We start from the raw sequence: 18,697 nt of genomic DNA on the forward strand, positions 1-18,697 counted from the left end.
ACAGTGCCGGAGATTTAGTCAAACATCAGCTGGGAAGGGCAAACGTATCTCAAAGAGAAGGCGAAACCCTAGCAGAGCACTTCCAAGTGGGGGAGATGTGGTTCGAGGCTTTAGGAGGCAGGCACGCGGCTCTGGGGCCTTCCCCCTTTTCGGGATACCTCAGAAATCAGGAGCGCTAAAGTGAAAGAGCACAGAGGACAGAGCAAGGCTACCCTGAGGACAGAGTCCATCGGACTGTTCAGAGAGCACCTTGGAGGAGGGCCCCTGAGGACACAGGCCCTGAACTTGGGAGCCCAGGCTTAGGGAAGATGAATTTAAGAGAAATGCTTATGTTTACAATTGTGTATCTCCAGAAACAGCTGTACTTTAAAGCACTGCTATGAAATTATGCCATTTAGTGTTGGCTAACGTTGCTTTTAAAGGATCATTTAAATGAAGAAATCATCTCTATATGAAAAGCAGAGAAATTTGAGAAGTCATCTGCACATAATCCAGTAAACGCTTTGCAGTGGGGAGATTTTGGTTCCAGCTTTGCTGATTAATTAAAACCTGTCTAGGCTCAAATTTCTCATCTATTAAAGAAGAGTAATAATATTTCTTCTTCCTTCATAAGTTTTTGGTAATAATTTCTAAAGGGAATGTAAGAAAATTTTATAACTCGTGAAGAATTACACACGGTTTTGAAATTATTAAGAGAACATTTGTTGAATACATAAATACACACTGAACAGCAATGAGAACCTCTGCCTTCTGGCTCGGGACTGTTTAATCAGACACAACTGTCATTTGTTGTCAGCATAACAAAGTTATGTGGATAAGCACATTAAATCTATTGTTCCATAACTATATCATTAGATCTCGTGGGGTAGCGACTTTGTGACACTGGGTTTTCTTTATGCACAGATGGACAAACATGGTAGTATAAAATTGTTATATTTTTTAAACTCTAATTGTTATATTTTTTAAACTCTGACAACTAGAAAAATGCAACAAAGTTTTCTAGTAATAAAAGTCACTGACCTATAAGTGATCATGCAAGAGACAGACTTAATAGTGAATCCACACCATATCATTACTCACAAACTATGTGAACCCAAGCCTTTCTGGGCCTCAGTTTCCACATTTGTAAGCTTGAGTATGAGTAGTAACCTATCTAAAGTGGGGTGTTTTAGGGGATTGAATGAATGACGCCCACAGAGAAACATCCGATAAATGTTAACTAGTCTATCATTATGATTATTGCTTTTAAAAGTTTACATGTGACTTCGTTCATTTGAGCTGATACTTAATTAGTAGTTAAAACCCAAAGAAGTGTTTTCTTTTATATATGTTAAGTGAAGTTGTTACCATGGGAATGGTGAATACGACAGGAAAAATGGAGATGAAAGTTGGAGCACACCCTGAATTTTCAATGACCGTGTGCACATGTAATCACTTTGGCTGATTTCTGTTCTTTCTTTAGATTAGCCAATGCGGGCAAACCCACCCATTCAGACACCTGTTCTTGCTCTAAGCCTTCCGGGGGCAGGGCCACCTCAAACGCACTTGCTTCCCCTCTCTGTCTTCCCACGCCTCCTTCCCGCTAGTTTCAGTCTCTGACGGCCCTGTCCTCCTGGGCCCCGAATTTTATGGGGTCATGTTAAAGTACGACACCATCATATTGCTTAACATGTTAGACAATTCCTCCAGAACTTATATCTTCTTCCTCAACATAAGAGTGTGAACGTCTCAACCACCTCTGATCCCAGGATCAGGAAAAAATTTAAACATCATACGGATCAATTCCTTAGCCGAATGCTTCCATCTTCCCACATCCTCCTCAAGAGATTATCTCAGCTTGAATAGTTCCTGTAATAGAGAACTCACTACCACACAAGACATCTATTTTCAAGAAGTTTTAAACATTAGGAAGTTGTTTCCTGTATGAAAAACTAGAAATCTAGTATTGTTGCAATTTTCTTGGTGTTCATTGCAGTCGCCTTTAGCTCTACTCATCAGTGATAAAATACTAATCATGATCAATAATGATTCTATTGATTCAACAGCATTGTACAAGGGAAACAAATGCTCAGTCTGCATACTCAAGGGTACTAAGCAATGAGGGGTAAGGAAAGGAGCTCTGTGAAAAATGACTATGTAATTGAAATGAATTATTTTATCTATAAAAGGACTCCTTCACAAGAGTAATGTTCAAAACGGCTAATGAAAATGAAACATTATATTTTAGAAATGCTAAAAACAACCGAGGGAAGAAAAGTTGGAAAATTAATATCTCAGTTAATAATTCAGTTAAACATGGAAATTTAGTATTTAGTTATTAAAAATTTAATAAATTAATTTGGAGAAACAACATATATGCATTTGGAGGTATAAAAAAGTTTAGGGGCAAGCACAGAGAAATTGGTCCACTTGTCTTTTAAACGTAGGTTAGAAAGTTTCTTAATTCTAAGGAAACTACTATTATATATGAAGTTAGAGCTGGCCTTTGAATTGGTTACAGGAGTATTCTCTGGAAGAAATGTCTTAAGGAGTCTTTCTCAATAGATTTGAGATCTTTAGTCTATGATGACAAAACACATTGATAAGCATTGTTATTTTTCAGTTTCTTATTTCAAGGTTACATAGCTGCAGTTTTAGGATGAACTAGCAAGCATGGAAGAAAGTCACAATTTCTTTGTTGTTGAGCAAAGAAAAGCATTTAGAAAAACTTATAATTAAATTCAAATCTTTGGTGAAAAATCACAACCATTACTTAGAAAAAAGGAAACCAACAACAACATAATACTTGCTAAGTGCAGCAAGTGCAGCAGTAAACACATAAATTAAGTAGTGAGGAACTCCAGGAATAAAATAAAGAAGCAGAAGTGATGAGAAACAACTTTAAAGATGGACATATAAAAAAAGGGAAATTTGAAACAATAGAAGATTTAGCAATTTAGTACTATTTTGTTAGAAACAATATAAGCTATCTATATTTAAATGATAGAATGGAGAAAAAGCCTGAATAATCAACAGTAAACAATAAGTTATTCTTTTTGACTTGCAAATGCATTTTCTAAAGTTCTTCTCTGTCACTTGATAACTATTAGTTATTCCTGCTGACAAAAGGAGCTGAATCTTACCCAGCAATCTCTGAAATACAGCTTGAAAATAAAATGAAATATAAAAGGGGGGGAAAATGCGGATTTAATTTTAAATGGAACATCGTTGGATGTAATACATACCTAATAATATTTAAAAACATGATATAATAAAGATAAAAACTATTTTTGGTACAATATTTTTTTCTTGTATAATTTATCAGTGTTAGTTTGGGGAGACGTGCTCTTGACACTAGTGTAACCCAGGATGCTTGCTGGGATTTCATTTCGTCAGTGTGCTTACTTTAATAATGTATCCTACGCCCTGAATTTGGGTTAACCAACATCTAAAGAGGTATGGTATCCCAAGCTGACGTTGGGAATGTACAACCTATTAATCTTTCAATAGCCTTAGAAGGTCAGTAAGGCTGGGGTGAGGCATGGGTTACACCAAAGCAAAGATTAATGTGAGCAGGCAGGCCGCTCTCTGCCATTCTTCTTGTCTGGAAGGAGATGCAATACCTTTTCTCTCTCTCTCTCTCTCTCTCTCTCTTTTTTTAAATAAGCAGGCTAGCCCTGTCTGGATCCCCCCAGAACGACAGCTCCAGGAATGCAGAAACTATAATGTGCTGCAGCTACCACAGAGCCCACCACATAGTAGGTGCTGAATAAACATTTGTCGACAGAATGAATATATATATATGTCTGTCCTGCGGCAGGCCAATGGCCATGACATGACCTCACTGACTTGGAGATCTTTAGTCCAGAGCAATCCAAAAGCTTTTGTGGTGAGCTTTCGGATCGGGCAGAACAAGGGTCGGCAGAGCACAGTCCCGGGAGAGCAGCCCGGGCCTGTGGGGCGGCACAGGGTGGCCATGGGTTGTCAGTGACCTCGTGGGCCCTAAACGCAATGTCGGTAGTTGAGTGCTTACAGGCCTCTTTAATTAAAGGTTATTTGACAACTTGAGAAGGAAAGCCAAAATATGTCCTCTAGGGTCTATTTCTAGGGCCCTCCGGGGTGCTAAAGTCAAAAGAAAAGTGACAATAATCCAGAAAGAAACCTGTGTGCTCTTTGCATCGGCCCCTGGACACAGGTCAGGCTGGTGAGACTCACTGCGAAGGCCGCAGCAGGGGTAAGCGCCGCGCTCAGCCGTTGCGTTTGCCACGCCGCACAGTCCGGGCCCGGCTGCCCACGCGAGAGGCTGGCTCTCACCTCCGTGGGCCTGAGTGACCCAGGCTGATTTCTTGGATCCCAAAAATACACGTTTCCAAAGGGGGAAACAGAAAAGTGTTTGAAGGTGAGTGGAAAGATAGGCTGGAAACTATTAGCTGACAAACTATTATAGGAACAAAGAAAAGCGGGGGGGGGGGGGGGGGGGCCGAGAGAAAATGATCCAAACAGACGAAGGTAACACGGACAAGAGACAGGGCAGAAACCTACCACAGCCCATTGGAGCTTTTACACTTTTTCCGGTAACTTTCTCATTCCCCTGCTAACAAGAACCTGCTTTAGACAGCTCTGGTCCAGAAGTCACTAGGAGGCAAAGACTCACGCAGGTCAAACTTCTAAACAGCGACTCCCACAAACGGAAAAGCCGCACGGAGAGGAGGAGGGCCGACTCTTCTTCTTGGAAAAGAGATGATTTTATTACAGGAGCTGCCAGCCGGTATGAGTGTCCATATGTCACCAGGAGCGACGCAGGTGCTTTATATTCATTTTCACTACCTCTGATGATGAGAATTATCATGCGTCTAACAGATGACAAAACTAGGAGGCTAAGTAACTTGCTCAAGGTCACAAAGGAAGGAAGAGGCAAAGCTGAAATTCTAACCTAATCTCTAACTCTTAAGTTTGAGTTTTTTCCCACAGCACTGCCTGTAACATATATCTGTTCAGTGATAGAAGAGTGACAGTATTAGATTTCTCTTCAGGGAACAATTTTCCAAGACTGTATTTTCCATTTAGCTGTGCCTGAATTATTGATCTGTTTATAATTTCCATCCCTTACCATAAAGATCTATGTCCAACTTGGGGAATAAGAAGCCTATTGGAATGATGGTTTTCTTCATGACAACTGTATCATCTATAAATTAAAATAAACATAACTTCATAATGGGCTGGCCAGGTGTTGCTAAGTATTATAATATCGCATTCAACATCTGTGAGAATCTTGACAAAGACTACAAATGATATGCCAGGCAAGCTGCTGTTTCTAAATTAATGTCCTGAAAAAAGATTTCAAACCTCTCAGGATCCTGCACTGAAAGTACGTACAAACACACACCACGGAGAGAGCAGGAGAGGAGACTAAGTAGCTGGAATGTGTGTAAAGCAACAGGAAGCAGAATCAGGGAGTAGTCTCTTCAGGGGTGAAATTCTCCCAGTATCAGGTCACATGAAATTTTACAATTTTGAAGTAGCCTCAGTAAAATCCTACAGAATATGTCTCTATTTATCCAGTTAGAGAGGATCGAGGCATGAGTTTTTCCTTCTTAAAATTAATAACTAACACAGGGTAAGGGATCACAGACAGACAGCCTCCCCTGGCAGAGCAGTTACCTCAATAACATGCTGTTTCTCTAGTTAAGATGAATAATCCCTTTTGCTGTCTTTTTGACAAAATTATTCATGTGTTATTGGCATGGTACCAGGGAAAAAGAGGAGCTGAACGAGCTTTCGGTAATTTGTTTCAATTTTATAATCAAATAGCAATTATATTACAATCCCATAAACTATCGACCTTTCCCCTCATCCTCCACTGTGACCCAACATTTTGAACAACAGAACCAAAAAATGCACAAAGCCTCAGGAAAGAAGGAAGAGAGACAAGGTGAGACAGAGAGCTTGAAAGCTGGAAGGACTGAGGTAGGAGAAAAACTGTGACAGGCTTCTCAACCCCATGGGGGGAAGGCCCCCAAACGTTCCTTTCTGGTTCCTCTCACCCGGACTCAGCTTAGGCTGGCATCATGTCACGCAGGCAGGTTTTACAAAACCACCGCCTGGGCCCTCCCTCCTAGATATTCTGATTCTTGAGTAAAGCCAGGCATCCATGTGCCTTCGAAATTCCCCAAGGGGTTCTAACGTGCACTGGTCTAAATAATTCAGGGGCATGAATAAATGTAAAGTATGTTGGCAAGGCTTTAACATAGTTTCACCTCACCAGAATAAAAAAAAAAATCCGAAAATCTCAAAACACCAGAACACGAGCCTATCACTAACAATAAAGAAAAACAATAAAGAATAACAAAACAAAAACCTCTTCCAAGACCTGGGAAAGGAAAGGAGGTAGACGAGCTTTGTGTGGGTCTTTCCCCCTCCCGTGGGAAAGCGCCATTTATCAGCTGAATGTCCTGTGCTAACCATTAAACTGGATGCCCGGCGCAAAACAGGAGCATGAAGTCAAACATTAATCCCCCACTTTACCAAAGAGGAAACCGAGCCTCAGAGACGTGAGGGCCAAAGAACAAAGACAGAACTTGATCCCAGCTCTGTCTCGAGTGCAAAGCTTTTTCTCCTCTCTGTATGTTCCGGAACATTCCTTTGCATGGCTAACTTAACAGATACTGGACCAGAGTATAATTTCAGGGACATTTTCCACTGCGGGACCTTCAAGGATTCGTTCTAAAGCACTTAATCCAGAGCTCTCCTGGCTCTCAGCAATCTGACGTTAGCCGTGAAGAGGTAAAGAGAAGAAATACAAAATAAAGTTGGAGGGGCTGATAGGCGATTGATGGTAAAGGACCTTGAATGCCAGGGACAGAGTCTGGAATGAATGACTGTACTAATTAACTCACAGCTCTATAGGTACTGAGTCATGCCCTGTATTGGGAAGAGAAATTCCTCTAAAGCCTACACAACAGGGAGACATTGGAGGTTCTAGAGTTACTCTAAGTGGTATCCCAATATGCCAAACCAGAAAACTAACCACCAGGAAAGGAAAACATATCAGAACACTCGCTTGAGCGGTATGATTAGGAAAAAACCAACAACCCAGAAACATTATGGACAAATCTGTGTAACACACATTTACCATTTTCAAAAAATAAACTCTGAAAAGAGATTAGGGTTATTTTTTAGCCCAATCTTTTTTATGGTATTTTTAAATTATAGCGTTTGTAGAGTTTTCCCACAGGATGAATTTAGTAGCTGATAAAATACAACCCTCCTACTCAGGGCAGCTGGGCAGCCTGACATCCCAGGAGTTGTTTACTAGCATATGTCACAGTTAACAATAACAACTTAACAGATTATTAGATTCCCTCGAGGTAGAAAGCAGATCCTCAAATATAAATGAACAAATTAAAATATCAGAAAAGAGAAAAGGAAACCATTTCAGTCTCCATAAATATGTGGCAAAAATTATATATTTAGATTAAATACACAAATTAATAAGAAAAATATAAAGCTAAATAAAAAAGGAAAGACTAGGTTATTTTTATTTATCCAACAGGATAATTTCATACCTTTCATGTTTTTATAAAACAAAGTGCTTTTTCTCCACCTTAAAGGGAGAGTGAACACTAAGATAATTTAAAATGTTGCGTATCAATGTATGCCCTTTCCTTTACTCTCCATATATCTAAACGCGGGCATTTCCAATGCTTTAAAAAATTTGGCATTCGGAATATCAGCAGGAATGTATTTGACATGACATTAAATTAAGTAAATCAACTCAATATAATATTTTTAGTTGCATTTATTATACAAATATTTAATTATCCTGATTTTTTCCCATCATATAGATCTTTTAGCCATACTTTTTTAATCCTATGTGAGCTTGTGTGTTCACATGTCTGTGATGGCATGTGGCAATACATTGATAATTAATGTTCATTTTACTCTGGTTTAGTCTCACGATTTCTTCATTTTTTTGGTTATGATCAGAGTTAGCCCAAATAAAGATTAAAAGTCTCTATGAGATATTGCCCTTGATTTCTTTTTAAAACCTTTCAAAGATTTTATCAAGTTTGTTCTTGAAAAGGGTTAGAACAATGAAATGACGGCTCATTACATACCATGATCTGTGATTTTACAGGACACCAAGTACAGCTCTTTCAGGTTCTGTCCTTCCTTTGCAATGACCTCCACACACCTGAAACACACAAAAAGTGGCGAGTTACGCTAATGCGTTTCAAGTTAAATCAGAAGACTTTGGCCAGGATGAGAACAGGAAGAGGTCAGCGTTTGATGAATGCCCCCAGTTCTCTTCTTTCAACAAACCTCTTTCAAGGTGTTTCAGGAAAAGGTATTATATTCCCTGCTTTAAACTCAAGTGCTCTAATACCTAAATGACTTTAATTAAATACATTTATGACTAGTGCATCTTTTAAAACCAAAATGATGAAAAGAGGGATATTCCTATAATAATGTTATATTTGATAATAAAAGACTAGTAAACATATACTACATAATGGACATGTCACTTATCTAATAAAATAATATAAAAATGATTATAATGAAACTGTAGACCATATAAATGGATGATCATTATAAGTGGATGATAATATTGATTATGGTTCAATTATTAATATGGGGCTTGATAACACTGAAATACAATGTTTTGTGAAATTCTATTTAACATAAAATAAAAATGTGTTCTTAAAATCTATAACATTGATTAAATAAAAATCTCCACATATAAGAACTTTAAAAAATTTTAATTTAAAATGGTTTATCCTTAACATTTTAAATGAACTATTGCATAGGTACAGGCCATTTAAATAATACTGATATAGGTATGTGAGATTTACAGTCTTTTCTGGTTTAAGTAAAAAGGTCTTCGAGGGCTGCATGTGCTCTAATAGTCTTAGTGGAACATGTAGTACAGAACTGAAAGAGCTTTAAACATAATTATTAACAACACTGTCCATTCTGCGGCTCAGCTCCCTGTAATATCAGAAAAACCTGAACAGTCACAGTGACACATAGGCACATGCAGCCTTCAGTGCAGCCCCTGTTTTAATCTTTATAAATAACAGTTAAGTAAAAGGGTAAAAGCAAAAAGCGTCATTAACCTTTTCTAGGAAGGATCAAGTAATTTGATACCTATGTGTATAATCCATCAAAAAATTACTGAGCAGCCATCTCTGTCTTTCAGAGATATTTTATTTGCTGTCTGGCTTATTTGTAGGTATCTTCACAAAATGTCAGGAAATTTTCTAAATTTTACCTCCCATAATTCATTATTGAAGGTTAAATTAGTTATAGGAAAGGCATATTTTTCTTTAAAATATATTTTCATAAGGTATTATCTTAATGGAATGATAAACATTTCAAAGTTCCTCAGAATAACTGAATAAACATTCTTTTGTGGTTATTTATGATAAAAATTGGTACAGACTTCCATGGCTAGAAAAGAAAACTTAAAACACTGACAGAATGTAATTATGACTGATAGAGTTTATGATGAAGAGAAATTTAAAAACCTAATTCCATGTCATTTGGCTTTAAAGTAACATTTGAATAAACTCAGAAAAAAAGGGCAGATAAAGGCAAAAATGAAACATTACAGGCAGCAACCACGGTTTACATACAACTTTAAAAACTGATTTTCATTTGCTAAGGATAAAAATGAAGGCCCTAGACAATTACAAAATCTTTAATAGTTAAAACAAAAAGCTGCCTACTTTCTAGCGTGTTAAAGATACACACCTCGCCATCCTCCACCACCAACCAAGAATGTTAGCAGAACCCGTATTTTGTACGACCACCGCAAAGTGAAATAAATCAGTGCAGAAGCAATCTTCATGGCATTTATTTTGTTCTCGTGCACTTTTCAAATAGTTCAAAATGCCTGATTTTATATTTTATTTGGAAAAACTCTAAACAAATGCAATACCCTATTTATGTTTCTGCCACTTGATTCTATATTAGGTATGCTACAAGCACATATGAACACTAAAGGCACACGGAGCAGACTACAAACAGCAAATAAGACAAATGGATTTCACTGCACAAGCCAGGTCAAATGTGATTTCATAGGCAACAGGAACCACTATTCAAATGAAACAAGATAATCACTGGATGGAAACTGTCCTAAAACTGATGAAAGGCCATGAGCATCAGGTTTCCTCCCTACACAACAAGGGAAGGTTACTATGAATAGATCCTGTGAGTATATGGAGCTTACTCAAGAGGCAATAACTGAGAGATAACACAGGGTTAGAAGTAAGCAGTAAGTACCTTTTAGACAAAAAAAGAAGAAGAAATATATAAGATTCTTCGCTTTTACAAAGGATCACCTCGGGTTTTTGCTCACTTTTTGAAAGTTCAGTTACATAGTTTTCCAAATGTGTTTAATCACAGTATGCTAGAAGCTACTATGTACAACACAGAACTACTCTTCAAATAAGAATTCATGAAGAAGAAAACTATTTCTTGGAAGAACTGTAGCAAAAGTTAATGTTTTGAATTTAAATAGTATCGCATCATTTAATGATGTGATATTTGAGGAGAGAAACCCCAAGTTCTGTGAATCTGGATTGAGACTCATAATAGTAAAACACAAAATTGAGTGGTTCAAATTAACAGTTAAAATAGCTATTGTCTTGAGAGTGGAAAATGGAACGGCTGTGTATAGTTCTGTCACTACAGATTGGTGGAAACGGAGCCTCACTTCAGGTCCCCGGCCAGCGCCTGAAGCTCTGCCGTCAGCCTAGGTCTAGCGTCCAGCCAACCTGGGCGGACAGAGGTCATGATGACAGACCACGGGTGGGGACTGCCCTTTTCTCCTGAACTTTCACAGAGTCCATTCTAAAAATACTTACAGCGGTACCCTAACACAACACAAGTCTGTGCACCACATTTACTCTAAATAATTCTACTCTGTTTTAAAAAAGACTCTTGGATCTAGTCGTGACTTTTAGTGTATTAACATCAGACACTTACCAGTTCACCATACATGTTGTACACAAGCAACAAACAAGGTGGTAAATCTTAGTAATTATTTAAACTAATGCTTCATGATCATTTAAGCTTACAATTATTTAAACTACAGGTGTTTGTGTAAGTTGTTAAATGGGTATTTTTAACACGGTAGCAATAAAAGAGAGACATGTTTGCAAAGTGATAATCTGTAAGTAGGAAGGAGGGTCACAGAACCAAGACCACATTAAGAACCTCTGCTTCTCCATGCCCTCTCCTGTTCACAGATATCACATAGGAGAATGTTCATTAGTCTCTCTGACAAAATATAGTTTTGTCCCGGAGGGGCAGGCAATGAGTCCCTAAACTCATAATCCAGAATTCAAACATTCCCATTCTTACCCCCACACCCTCTCTCCACCATCCCTAAGAACAAACCTCAGAATACTATATGACCGGTGTTCTCCATCGGCCATTTCATGCACGACAACCTAAGGGATTATAAAATTTGGGAAAAGACTTATATCCTCAGTGAGAGTAACAATCTGTAAGATTATTAAAGAGAATTCATAATATAGAAAAATGGAATCGGGGGAAAGTAGCCCATGAATATCGAACACAAGCCCACTAAGCCATCTTCCTGAGTTCTGAGAAAAAAAGGGAGATGGCTTAACGAGAGGAAACAAAGACTCAGAAGACATGCATTCTAGTCTCACCTCCATGGAGCCACAGGACCACACCAACCTTCCTTGGAGCCCCACATTAGCATTCTCTATAAAATGAGGGCCTATATGAAAAATTTCTCCAGATCAAATATCCTAGGTCCATTTAAATATACTTTAGCTTATTCTGAACTGTCTCCCTCAGATTATTTTCTTGCTTTTATGTTTTGGCAGGTTTGTGAATAGAATTAAAAAAAAAAATTGCAGCCATTGTAAATTCTTGAGTAACAGCTGTTGAATACGCATATATAAACTCCTTTAGAATACCGAAATGGGCCAGAAAACCTGCTCCAAAGTACCCAAAGCAGCCAGAATTATCTTTTATAATAATGTAATTTTATGCTCACTTGCTTTTTGACAATGTCCTAAAATGTACCTGAAATATTTGATGAAATTTGAAAAGCAACAAAAAGGGTTTCTTTTGTGAGCTATATAGGGTGTTTTTTAAAGATGAGAAAGTATTTCTTAGTTTCAGGGGAGGGAAAATCTGTCTCCTTAGCAATAGATTCCTAATCACCTGATTTATGTGAAGGGTAAAGGTTAATGAATTAAGCTGTGTAAGCTGCAAAACTATCAAAGGAATTCAAAAGAGCCTTGAATTATGGAAAACAATGTCCCATTCTACATACATACCAAATTTTATGTTTTTTGTCTCCTACTCAAAAGCAGGAACATGGCATTAGTGACAATTGAAAAGAACTAATGAGGAAATATGACCACATTGCTTGCAAGAAGAGTGTCCTAGGAGACCTTGTTACTGTTTGTGATGTGCTTCAAACCCAGAAGAAGCTAATTGGAGCTGCCAGACACTGGTTTGCAAATCTCACTTTAAAGGACAGGCTCAATCACCTTAGAGGTGTGAAAAGAAATGTCCCCATTAGGGATGCATTAGTATGTGGCTTGGTGAATTTCTAAATAAACTTTAAGATGTTCTTCCCCTAAAGTCACTTTATATTCGAATAATTGATTTATCTTCAAGCAAAGGGAAAAAAAAATGCAACAAGACAAAACAACCCCACCAATTTAAAACAAAAAGTATAAAGAACGCTGTAAAGTAATTGGCAAATGAGCGCGACGGGGAGTGAGGTATGTTTAAGGTTGAGTAAACATGTAGATCAAACCTTAAAACTCCTGAAACACATCCACATTGTAAAAGTCATCTACTTGGGGGGATTTAGAAACAGAGATTCATTTTCATCATTTCTTGAAACTGAACAAGCCTACAAGCCACCCCAAGTTACAGAGATTGTAAGTGGGTAAAAGCATACGGAGTTGTAACACACACACACACACACACACACACACACACACACACACACACACACACACACACAGTATAAAAGGGATTTACAAGACCTAAAGAGAGCAACAGGCGAGCAAACTCCATCCAATTCAGTGCTGTGTAAGCTTGTCCTGACTAACCCCTAAACGATAACAGGGGTCACCAAAACAAAATTCGGCATCTTATCAAAAAAATGATGATATCTGATTGATTTTTCTAAACTCTCAAATCAAGTGTGACTGAAGAATAATCCAATCCCAGGGCAGCAAATGAATGGGCAGGATTTACAGGTATGCCCTGCCTTCAGGAAACACACTGTATAAAAGATTTCTATGTACAAAAGAATAAATCACCAGGTAAACATACACAAGATGAATCAATTCAAGAATCTATTAATAGTACACTTCCCCTTATTACATGGAAATATAGCTTCATTTATGAGCATTCTATTTATGGATACCTTTCCTAGTAACACAACACCTTAACCTTACAGAAATAGCATGCAGTAGTTATTTTTAATCTTGAACTTAAACAATTGTACAAAATGGCACATGAAAGACTATTTTGGGAAAGTGACACATGACATCCAAGTGACATACTGAATGCTCTTTGTATTAGGGTCCACTTTCTTGTAACTGTTCTTCTAGTCCATTAACACAGCACAAATATACACTTAAATCAATTTTTTGTAAACTTGTAAAGATATTCTCATAGAACATCTCATAGAAATATTGGCTGCAAGAGAGATTTTTTTTGAAGGTTGACTTGCAATTAAAACACTAAGGCACGTTCCTACTATACCATGGGACAAAGACTGGGAGGGACAGGCAAAATGTTACCAGCTCCACCAGTTAACAACAGTTGTCTTGGGAAACTCATTAAGTTCTAACTTACCAAATGTTACTCTCTGGAAAGCTGATATCTGATTAGTGAATCTAAGATTAAATTAGGTATTTGCTATGTAAACAGGAGAGAACTGAGGCCCATGTTGTAGCATGGAGACACTGAAAGGTTACAAAATGACAATAGTTCGTAAGTTGTTTTTTGAGACTCACCACATTGATTGGCTTATAAACATAAATGTTACTGAAACTGAGGTTTTATGAATTTGCATCTTTGCCAGCAGAGGTTTCCCACCTCTGAGGGAGGCACAGCCGACACTGGCATTTGCTGATTCTTTCTGGACACCCTCTCCCTGAGCATCTCTAACACTGGGTAGGCTTCCCAACTGCAGAGTAAGGAGGAGCCAGCACCGACAGAGGATCAGTACCACAAAATAATACTTTCTAATGTAGCCAGGAGTGACTCTCACAAACTAGCCCTTCAGGAAAGATTTATTTATTTATTTACATAAAAAAACATGTTTTAATTTAATGCAAATGTTTCTTAGAGCACATTAAAATGTTTTTCAAATAGAATAAAGCTTGTGATATTTTTAAAATGCACATTTTCTTTATGCCACTAAGAAACAAGATGTTTGAATTTTTTTCCAAAGGGGAGGAAAGAAGATCAAGCGAACATTTTCGTTATAAACTTGGCTATGGCTCTAATAATTCAGATATATTTATCCAAAAGCCTTGCTTTTAATTTTAGCCGTTGTTCCATCCTTTTACCACAATCACATTGAACAATTATAACAACATGAGCTAACTTTTCCTAGCATTCCTCAGAATAGGAAATAGGCAAAAAAAAGAGTCTAAGCTTTCACTTACTTATTTAATTCAACATTTTATTGAGTGCAAATTATGTGTTTAAAATGTTAAAAATATAATCAGAAAGCCACATTGTTAAAAATGATGAAAACATAACCTTGACAGATCAAATACTATTATTTTTGTCATTATTGTTGATATGAATCTTGATACCTTGGAGCAGAAAAATCATATCTCTATCTTTGTATCTAATGAAAATCAACTAAAAGCCATTATATTTTAGGACCAAAGGAAATGTTAGAAAGAAAGAGAAGGGAAAAGTTAAAGACAAAACTTCCTGAATTTAGTTTATTCATTCCTCAAGAGGGAAAAGCGTAGTTACTTTTAAATAGAAAAAGTTCGGAAAGCAACTCCTTCTTTAAGCTTTTTGGGGTCCATCAATGTATAGCCAAGAACTCTTGGGGGATCCAGGCAGTGCGCAGTGATGATACTGTTAAGATGAGTGCTATCTTTATGGTATTCTGGCATATTTTAAGATAGATTGCAAAAGAGAAGATTATATTATCCTACATGTAACAAAAATTCACTGGGCAAAAGCAAAAGCCTGGACCCTTAGAAAAGTAAACGACAAAGGCAAAATTCTGGCAAGCTCCAAACACCTCCTTCCACCCCCACTCCACCCCACCGCATCCCTCCCCCTGCCAGGCGTGGCTCAGCAGTTGAGAATCAACCTAGGATCCAGGAGACCGAGGTTCGATTCCCGGTCAGGGCACATGCCCGGGTTGCGGGCTCGATCCCCAGTCGGAGGAGTGTGGGAGGCAGCTGATCAATGACTCTCTCATCACTGATGTTTCTATCTCTCTCCCTCTTCCTTCCTCTCTCTGAAATCAATACAGGTATATATATATATATATTTTAAGTTTAAATAAATAAAAAGAACTTCAATGGCAGAGCTAGAAATATTTCAAAGACTTCCAAACAGCTAAAATAAAATTTAGGTGGAATGTTAAGCAGATAATTGATAATAATCTCCTGGCCCATCCCACACTCTTTATCCTAACTGCTAGAAGTATCGATAAGGAAGTCTCAATTCAACAGACATCATATCTTTTAAGCTCATCTTTAATTTAAAGTGGCTGCGAATATTTTAGTGGAATATAAAGGCACCCAGAAGATGAGATTTCACACAGCATTCGGGAAAGAGTTAAGTGCTTCCTGACCAGAAGATGCCACGAGCGGCTTTGTAGTGACTAATTGCCTCTTTAACCCCTGTACTCTGGGAGCTGGCCTACGCTTCAATACAAGTTTTGTGATACAGCCAAAGACTGATGTTCAACACAGACCTCCTATGACCTGTGTAGCCAAGGAGTTAACTCAGACAAGATGCTGACAAAAGGTTTCCTTCTCACCCGGGGAAGACACAGTATTTCTTTTTGCATAGGCCAAATTCTCAGCAGATTATATATAAAACACAGTAGGTAAAGACAATTTATAAAAGTCAAAAGAACGGTTACACGTTAGCTAACAAGGATTCTCAGCATCCCAATGTACTAACTCGAAATTGTGACTGAGAAATGATTTTAGCAGTGCATCGGGCGCAATGAAGACAGCGCCTGACCTGATGCCTTCGGAAGCTTATGATTAGAGACGTGGAACAGGGTACAAAGGAAACAAACCGACACGCTCCACGCGGGCCAGGCACCCCCCGAGCTTCGAGGATCCACACTCGGGCCTGCGCGCTGTCACTCACTTCTAAGCTTAGCAACTTTCTGGACTTATCAAAAGCCAATAAAAGAATTATTACAGGTGATCTTAAGGAGCAATTATATAAAATGAATTAATCCTGCAACTGGGATAAAGGAACAGGTGAAGGTGTCTTGTCAGTTTCTAAGACAGAAAGCATGAGGATTAGGGAGGGAGACAAGCAGAGGCGGGGAGCACTGTGACCCACATATTCATTCAGAGAAAAGGGAGATACATGGGCTTGATGAAGGCAGGGACACTACATAAATTTGGTCTTATTGATACCGAGCTGGGATGAACTCTGAACCATTAGAGGCTTAAGGATCGTCCCTGGTGAATTCATAAAACCTACTTACGAGGCTCTGGTTCTGCTGCTGCTAGATTCTTATTTTCTCCAGTATCCTTACATATTAACGTTCATGTCAAAGGTAAAATAATCTTTGCTCTCACATTTACAGGAAAGAGAGGAAGCGGGTCGCGTTTAGTTGTTTTGGTACATTATGTTTACAAAGAGAGATCGCTTTTTTACTTAAAAAAATATCATTTACACTTTTTAAAAGGAAAAAAGTCACATATTTCTACAAATGCAAATAAGGGGCATTTAGCAAGAATTCTCTTATGAAACGTATGCAGTCTACATTTTTAAAAACCCAACAGGTGATAATAGCTGATTTCAGTTAATTTTTATTTATCTGAAGGATAGAGAAACAAAGTCCTTCCTAATTTCTTCTCAAATAATATTCAAGTTAACAGAACAAGATTTAGAAATTCTAAGAAAAGGCTATTGAACCTTATAACTCAGCTTTTCTGGCTACCATGCAAGTTCAATGATTCCTGACATTAAAAGTCTATTTGTATGTAAAGTATATTCTAGAGGATTCTTTCTTAGCTCTTTATCCATCGATGCAAAGGCTTAATTATCAACAGTCTAATTTATATTCAAAAGAACATGTACGTATATACATTTATCAATATAATTCTTAACAAATACATTTTTTCCTTACCAATACCGTCATTAAATCAACAAAAACACAGTTGTTGTAAATGCACCTGGCAAAGGAATTTTACCAGCCTAGCCCCTGAAATGCCTTAACCACTAATCCAGGTTGCTTTGCTAGGATTGGTCAAGTCTGTTCTCTATGAAGGGAAAATAAATCTCTTTGTTCTTAGGGAAAGTGGCACAAAGGTGATGAAACCCGAATGTGAGACTGACAGAAACCATGGAGGGTAAGCATGACCCATTTTCTCCTCTCAGAAAGTTGCAAAAGCAAGACAGTTGAGTACGCAGGGAGAGGGAATGAAGATATTTCACTGTTTGTGTCCGACAACAGGTACCTTGCAGGCAATCATGTCTGGCAGTGCCAGGAACAACCAACGCTCCCAGCCCCAGTGCTCAGCTTTATGTTATTTTAAAAGATAAATCCAAATGAACAGCTCATCTCTGGTATATTTCTAAGTGTTCTATCGATTATTATAGTTATAGGTCTGTCTGCATAACCAACAAATTATGTAGCAAAATGGAGTAACAGTATTAACATTTCTGCTCTACACACGAAGCACTTCTCTCCAGTGCCCACCTCAAGAAAGGAACATCCTGCTATTCTGAGGAGGAAGCCAGATTGGGAATTGAGGAGAAAGAGTTTATTGTTTTCAAAAGTCCTCCGTGGAATAAAGAGGAAAGAGCAACACCAGGTAGGTGCATGACAGGGATGTCGGGTAAATGTGCCTGGGGTCATTGGTCAGTTTTGTGCCGCTGTAAGTTCTGAGGATGTCATGAGTTTTGTCATGTTAATAATAGAATTTTATTAAAAAAATAAATTTATAGCACAGATTCCTTTTGTGATCTTTTATTGAAAGGTAAATACCTGGTCATGAGACACAAAACACACTTAGGCCACCTGGCAGAATTTGGGGCTTTCTGAAACAGTAATGGCAGTTCAACGTCAGGCCATACTTTGAAAAAGCTGAAAAAGTCTATAAAGGATAATAGTATAAGCAAGGCAGTGAGTGCGTAACACACTCAGGGACGCGTTAGCTGAAGCTGTGACTTGAATGAAGGTCATGTAAATAATATTATAAACAGGAAAAATAAGAAAAACAATATGTGGAGTACATAACAAGATATAATATATGTAATATATAAAAATATATTCATATATTTCATAATTTCTCAGGGGCCTACATTTATTTTATCTGTTTACTTCTATCCAGCCTCATGCCCCTAGGAATGCATACAAAACTGTAAAAGGAATATTTGAGAGAATCAAGGAAGGTGGAAAATATGGACAATAAAATAATAAAGTTAGGGCTATACTCACCCTGAGGTGAATCACGAGTCAATCCTAAGAAGCTTC

The 18,697-nt window shown here is 37.9% G+C and overlaps 1 protein-coding gene across 3 annotated transcripts in view; it reads right to left on the bottom strand.

The window, feature by feature from the left end:
- FBXL17 (F-box and leucine rich repeat protein 17) overlaps positions 1–18,697 on the bottom strand; it is a 503,612-nt gene that overhangs the window by 229,181 nt on the left and 255,734 nt on the right. For all 3 annotated transcript variants that reach the window (XM_087815480.1, XM_016221967.2, XM_087815479.1), the window contains exon 7: positions 8,097–8,173. In XM_087815480.1, coding sequence (XP_087671606.1) covers positions 8,097–8,173 — 77 coding nt within the window. The remainder of the gene's footprint in view (positions 1–8,096; positions 8,174–18,697) is intronic.

The sequence above is a fragment of the Miniopterus natalensis genome, chromosome 3 (assembly GCF_054644295.1).
Source record: "Miniopterus natalensis isolate mMinNat1 chromosome 3, mMinNat1.hap1, whole genome shotgun sequence".
Taxonomy (NCBI): domain Eukaryota; kingdom Metazoa; phylum Chordata; class Mammalia; order Chiroptera; family Miniopteridae; genus Miniopterus; species Miniopterus natalensis.